The sequence below is a fragment of the Galeopterus variegatus genome, unplaced genomic scaffold (assembly GCF_000696425.1).
Source record: "Galeopterus variegatus unplaced genomic scaffold, G_variegatus-3.0.2 Scaffold1664, whole genome shotgun sequence".
Taxonomy (NCBI): Eukaryota; Metazoa; Chordata; class Mammalia; order Dermoptera; family Cynocephalidae; genus Galeopterus; species Galeopterus variegatus.
This window is the reverse complement of record NW_007727775.1, coordinates 241168-248220: the sequence shown is the minus strand read 5'-3', so window position 1 is coordinate 248220 and position 7053 is coordinate 241168. Positions and strand designations below refer to the sequence as shown.

Genomic DNA, 7053 nt, shown 5'->3' with positions numbered 1-7053 from the left:
TATATATATTTCTCTACTTTAAGAAGCAGCAAGAGGACAACTGCTTGGTCTTGTCAGCAAGTCAGTGTCATGAGTAAAAAAGGGGAGGGAGCGATAGATGAAGAACCCTAAAAACAACAACCAAATGTAGGGTGTGGGCCTTAATTGGGTCCCGATTTGTGCAAGCCAGCTATAAAAGGCATGTTTTGGATAGCTAGAGAAATTGGAATATGACTAGGTATTAGCTGACATCAAAGAACAGTTGTTCCTTTTGTTAGGTGTGGTGATGGTATCCTTTCCTTTCTACTTTATATTTGAAATTTTTATAAATGTAAAAGAAACAGACCTAAACAAGGGTCATCTTGCGTTTCTCGTGTGCTTTCTTATCTCCATTCCTGTTGATTTCTGGTTGAACGTTCTAATCCAAGGGAATGAGCTGATCAAGGAGGAGACTTTTAACGTTGACACTGTATGCTGGCAGGGGCAGAGTCAGAGGCTATTTGTTCATTGAAGCTTTATTTAAAATTGCAAAAAAGGGAGGGGGGTTCCAGTTTATGCTGCATGATGGGAGATTGGTTAAGTGAATATACAGCTGTATAGTAAGATGCTATTCTTTCATGACAAATCATACCAACTTCCTGTGTGAGACAACTTAACAGTGTGGGCAGAACCTAGAGAAAATACCAAGCAAAACACATATATGTACAGGATATGAGACTGTATTGATTATGGGTCATACATATGCATCTACATAGAAAAAAAGACTGGAAAAAGGAAAAATCTATCAACACTTTAATAGTTGACTCCTGGATATTTGGAGTTTAATTGTTAATTATTTCCTTAATAGTTCTGTTGCTTTCCAAGTTTCCTACAGTATGCATATATTGCTTTTATAATCAGGAAAAAATAAACATAAGGAAAAGAGGCTGTTGTCCCTTAGGAGTTAAGAACTTCGGCACTCAGGGTCTTCTTCCTCTCAGCAGGGGCTTTGGGTCATCCTTGGGCTTCCGGGAGTTGTGCTCCTGAGCTAAGCCACTTGGCTTTTCTACACACTTATTTTCTGAATTCTCATAAAGATAAAAACCAAAATAAAAGACTCTGTAATTTTTAAAATGAATTTTGATTGATTGAGAAATATTTTATAGATTTTTCTGATTGTAAATATATAGTTTTGATTCTTATATAAAAAAATCCAAGTGGTGTTATACTTTAGGGGAGGTAATGAGTGTTTTGGGATCAAGCCAGGAGTATCAGAGTGTTAGAGAAGACTGGAAATCCCTGAAGTATGAATGATATTATTGCATATTAGGAACATTACATTTCTCTTATTTCATAAGTGTTTTTAGTAAGTTTGTCTGAAGAATGCTGGTAGTTTTAAAGAACAGGAAAACTCCACAGGTCACTGTTTCTATTTTCTTTGCAGTTAAGAAGTATGCTTGGTTCTGGCTTATTATTTCAGAGAGATGAAAGCACACAAACAATTTCCATGTTTTTCGCAGATCATGAAATACTTTTTGAAAAAAATGTCAGATATCTGAGTGGAAATTTTAATGAAAGAGAAAGCATTTCATAAGACAAGAAAGCATTAACAGTTGCACTGGGTGGTTGTATTAAGTATAGGTGTCATATTATTCTTTTAGGAAAGGTAATGGCCTCTGTGAAACTAAGCTGCAAGTATTGTCCTCCTGGTCACATGATAAAAAAAATCCAAAAGGTGGCTCTGAATCTTTTTGCTACATGTGATATTTGCAGTGCATTGCAGTTCGTCAGGCTTTGGCAGTCTTTCTAATTAAGTTGAACCTTATGGAATTGCCAGTGTTTGGTCATTTGGGACCTACAAAAATGGCGGTCTTATGCGGTTCAGCCTGAAAAAATATACATCTTTTCCCATGGTTGTACATATTGTAGACTGAGTTAAGTAAGAGTAAGTGATTTTCTTGCTTGGCTGTTAATTGCATACCAGTGAGCTTTAATCAGCTTTGCTTCTGAGTTGGGTTGATTTCTGTACTTCTGCATCTTTCAAAAGTTGCTGATGAATGAAAGAGAACTGTACCCCTTTCTCTCTGCGGTCAGTATTATGCATCAGCCTTCACATCCATTTGAGACCTAATGAATGAACATGAATTGGAACTCAGCTTATTAAAATATTTTTATTATTTTGTTTTATTTTAGTCTCAGATGCAGACATCAGTGGGAATTGTACCCACACAAGCAATTGCAACAGGCCCCACTGCAGATCCTGAAAAACGCAAACTGATACAGCAGCAGCTGGTTCTACTGCTTCACGCTCATAAATGTCAGAGACGAGAACAAGCAAACGGAGAAGTTCGGGCCTGCTCTCTCCCACATTGTCGAACCATGAAAAATGTCTTGAATCACATGACGCATTGTCAGGCTGGGAAAGCCTGCCAAGGTAAGTGCCGTGTTCTGACCTCCTAGAGGCAGAGGCCAGGGTAAGATTTGACCTTATTATTCTTCGGCAGCGCTCTTGTTCAGAAGGCTCCCACAGCCTAAGTGCTGACCTCCTTTTGGTGTGGCCTGGGACATGTTGCTCTCATGTTCCCCACACACCTACAGTCAGCTGCCCCGGGAAGCTTATCTGCTGAGGAAAGAGGCGATTGGGCTTTCTCATGTTCTGTGAACTTCTACTGCATGAGGCTGTGCCCTGTATTTGTTCTTTTCCTCCTTCCTTCGTCACAGAAGACATTGTCACTTCTTAAGCACTGTCTTCGTCGTAAATGTCTAGATCATGGTTTTCTTCTGGACATGGCACACACATGCAGGCACACACCTTTTCCCACACCCCAGCATCTGTCTTGCGGTCGTTTCATGGATTCAGACCAGCAGCTGCCCCCTGCCTTGCTCCTCTGCCTGGCGTCTTGAGGCTACCCCGGACAACAGTGACGTTGTCCCAGGTGACAGGCAGGAACATGGGGAACTGTGCACCGTGTCTTCCCGGGGGAGGTGGTGAATCAGGCACATCCTGTGCCTGTCTCTTTAACGGCAGACACCTCAATTCTACCAAAGAAGCATTTCCTATTAGCAGCTGTACTCATACTTTCCTTTAATCTTTATCCTCTTTCCTTTTCTTCTTTCTTGTGCTCACAAACCTTGGGGAAAGTGTCTCCCTGGTTTCCCTCTCTCCTGTTGTGACATTTGTGGGCCCCCAGAGTAACCTTGATCATTGTCGAGAAGCAGAGAAGGGTAAGGTTAGACCTTTACAAGGTGAAGGCTGGGAATAACCAGGGTCAGTTGCCCTCTCAGGTACTTTACAGTACCCAGGGTCCCTGGCACAATCTCCATGGACTTCTCTCTCTGTATTTCTTCCACCGTTGTACTGAGGTAGTTTCATCTTTAAACACACACGTTTATTTTAAATAGTAATGTTACAGAATGGTTATTTGTTGCACCTTTCATTGCAGTTGTTCAGTATTTCAGGTTGAATAGTTTTGTTTTGTGGGCTGAATCTTAATCACCCATCATTCATAACATTGCTTCTATGGGAAGTTTTTGTTTGGAATTCTCAACAGTCAACTTACAAACTTATTGAAAAACAGCCTGTTTGTAAGTTGAGGACTGCCTATACTGTGTTATGGTTACACTTGTTACCATTTTCTTATGGAATCTGGCATTATAATTTAGGTGTAATTGAAAGTGTGACAATTTGGATAGAAAAATAACATCTCGTTGTTTTTCTGGTCATAGTTGCCCATTGTGCATCTTCACGACAAATCATCTCTCATTGGAAGAACTGCACACGACATGACTGTCCTGTTTGCCTCCCTTTGAAAAATGCCAGTGACAAGCGAAACCAACAAAGTAAGTGAGCACGGGGGCAGAGAAGCTCGGAGATGAGGATAGAAGCTGTTTCTGAAGAGAATGCAGATGGCAGGCAGGGAGCGGGCAGGGGTTACTGGACATGAAGTGCAGATGAGGCAGGGCGGACAGGGACTGAGGCACAGCTGCGCTTCCAGGGCATACGGGCTCACAGTGCACGGAAATGGTCTGGTAGTGTTGCAGGTTCATTTGCTGCCTCTCCCGCCCTGTCCCCAGCATACAGCACTTGAAACAATGCAGAACAGCAGTTCACTTTGGTCATAGAGCCAGCAGGGACCTTTGGTATTTCCTGACAGGTCTACGTATGTGAGGATTTGCATGTCCTGTCACTATAATGGCAGTGATGTCATGGGAGGGAAGTAGAAGGGACAGTTCTTTTGGAATTGGAAACCCCTCATCCTAAAGTTAGTTTTAAAGGCTCTGTCAGTTAGGCTGGGTCAGTATAAAATAAACATAGACATTTATGAAGTTTATTCCTTCTTCTTGGCGGTGCAGTCCCCAGACCTATTTGCATAACTAACCATTTATTCAGCTTTGGTTTGAGAGTCTCTGCCCCAGGACTGGCACACCTGGTCCTCTCATCGTTTTCTCATCTTTACAGTCGTCTGTGTAGCCCTCAGCACAGGCAATTCCGCAGCAGGTCCCCACGCATCAGGAGGCCTGTGTGTGGTTCCCTGGGCTCCCTGCCACTGGTGGGCATCAGAGCAGTAAGAAGGGTGAACATCTCCTTCCATTGTTAGGTCCTTTCTCTGTCACTTTAGAGGTAAAACCATGGTCTTTGAATGTGTCTGTCAGTTTTGGACAGCCAGGGTGCCTCACGTCACTCGATCTCACATCGCCTCTGGCTGGAGCTGCTCCCTCAGCACCTCCTCCAGCCCAGCATGGTTGTCTTTGTCTTGCTCCATCTCGTCTGCACCATCTTGCCACCCTTCCCTGTGTGTGTGTGTTTTAAGTGTTCATTCCTCTCATTCTTCTTGATCATCTTCTTCAAGATCCCTCTGCTGCTTGGAGAACATGTCCTACCTTTCTTTCTGGTTGTTTCTGAGTGGCACAGGCAAAGATGGAAAGGCACTGTGTTCTTGAGAGTGCCGTGGGGTGGAGAACCAGTGATGGCCCACGTGGTCTTCCTCTCGCTAAGTCCAGCTTGCCTCCCTCCTGAGGGGGCACAGCAAGCCAACACTGCACAGCGCACTCATTTAAAGCAGGTGTCCATGTCACATAGCAGACGAATTCCAGGGTAATGGGGCCTGTTATTCTCCCTCCCTGCAGAGGAGCCACAACAAGTTTTCTTTAAAATTCAGTTTCCTAAATCAGTTAAATTATTCTTTGACCAACATTTGAATTAATACACAGTTTTCCTGGACATCTCTTTTATAAAGTGAAGTTCAAGGATCCTAGGTCTTCCAGAACCAGATATTTGGGACAGTAGTTTTAGTGGAATATAGGCTGTTTTTCCTCCAAGTTAGTATAAAATGTTTTTTGTTTTATCATGATGGTTAACTTTCTTGCATTTTAGGACACATTCCAGTAATAGGCTCTTTAAGTGCCAAAATATTCATTGTTGAGTTTAACAATATTAATTTCATAAATAATAAGTGAGAATTTCATTCTTAACTTTTAATTTGGGGGTGTGGCTTTTCTGGAATCTTTTGCTTTTAGTATGTGCTGTTATGACAGTTGTAACTTTTGTGATTTCTCTTTTTTTTTTTTTTTTTTTTTTTTTTTTTTTTTTTTTTTTTTTTTTTATTTTTGGTTTTTTGGAAGTTGTAAATTTTTTTTTTTTTTTTTTTATTTTTGGTTTTTTGGAAGTTGTAAATTTTTTTTTTTTTTTTTTTATTTTTGGTTTTTTGGAAGTTGTAAATTTTTTTTTTTTTTTTTTTATTTTTGGTTTTTTGGAAGTTGTAAATTTTTTTTTTTTTTTTTTTATTTTTGGTTTTTTGGAAGTTGTAAATTTTTTTTTTTTTTTTTTTATTTTTGGTTTTTTGGAAGTTGTAAATTTTTTTTTTTTTTTTTTTATTTTTGGTTTTTTGGAAGTTGTAAATTTTTTTTTTTTTTTTTTTATTTTTGGTTTTTTGGAAGTTGTAAATTTTTTTTTTTTTTTTTTTATTTTTGGTTTTTTGGAAGTTGTAAATTTTTTTTTTTTTTTTTTTATTTTTGGTTTTTTGGAAGTTGTAAATTTTTTTTTTTTTTTTTTTATTTTTGGTTTTTTGGAAGTTGTAAATTTTTTTTTTTTTTTTTTTGTTTTTTTTTTTTTCTGTATGTGGGATCCGAACCCTCAGGCGGGAGCGCCGCCGCGCCTCCCAAGCGGCGCACTATCCAGTGCGCCACCGGGCCGGCCCAGTGATTTCTCTTTTTAAGAAACACTTAATGTGGTTTTTGTTTAAAAAAAAAAGAGAAACGTGGTTTTTGGGTTTTTTTTAACATCCTTATAACTGCCTGAATCTTGTGAAAATTGATTTCATGCATAGTTCTCTCAAGTGGTAAACCACAGTTTTTCTACTAGTCATAATGTAAGGTATTACCAGGGTGATTTTATAATATAAAGTCACAGGGAAGGCTTAGATTAACTTTGTGCAAGGTTTTGGTAGTTTTTCATGAAAGAGTGAAAGCATCTGTTCTCAAAAATTTTAAATACTTCTAAAATTGGGTTTCAGCTTTGAGTATGTCCTTTGGCTCTATTACTGGAGCCTTGTTAGTACAGAATTGTTTGACACAAAGAGTGCGAAAGTTGCAGCAGTGTCTTTCCTGTATATTTTTGTTGTTGTTTCTCCTCTTCTAAAGGAAATTTTCATGGTGCTGATAACACCAAGGTCCAGGGCTCGATCCCTGTACCAGCCAGCCACAGAAAAATAAACTGTGCTAAAGGTGTGTGAACCCTGGGTTAGGAACCCACAGAGGAAAATGTGAATTCGACCCAGTAGCATAAGGTTGGGTTCTTGAGACAAAATATATACATTAAAAATAATGTGATCTGGGCCGGCCTGGTGGCGCACTGGATAGTGCGCCGCTTGGGAAGCGTGGCTGGCGCTCCCGTCCGAGGGTTCGGATCCCACATACAGACCGGCTCCCGCTCACTGGCTGAGCGAGGCGCGGGAGCAACACCGAGGTTTGCAATCCCGTTGCCGGTCTCCGGTCCGGTACGGGGGCAACACTGAGGGTTGCGATCCGTTGCCGGACACGGAAAAAAGATAAAAGACAAAAAAAAAAAAAAAAAAAAAAAAAAAAAAATGGGATCTC

The 7053-nt window shown here is 40.2% G+C and overlaps 1 protein-coding gene across 4 annotated transcripts in view; it reads left to right on the top strand.

Moving 5' to 3' along the window:
- CREBBP (CREB binding protein) overlaps positions 1–7053 on the top strand; it is a 130551-nt gene that overhangs the window by 69538 nt on the left and 53960 nt on the right. For 3 of the 4 annotated variants that reach the window (XM_008578329.1, XM_008578331.1, XM_008578332.1), the window contains 2 exons: positions 2152–2392; positions 3685–3798. In XM_008578329.1, coding sequence (XP_008576551.1) covers positions 2152–2392; positions 3685–3798 — 355 coding nt within the window. The remainder of the gene's footprint in view (positions 1–2151; positions 2393–3684; positions 3799–7053) is intronic. The other variant, XM_008578330.1, reaches the window with a different exon arrangement.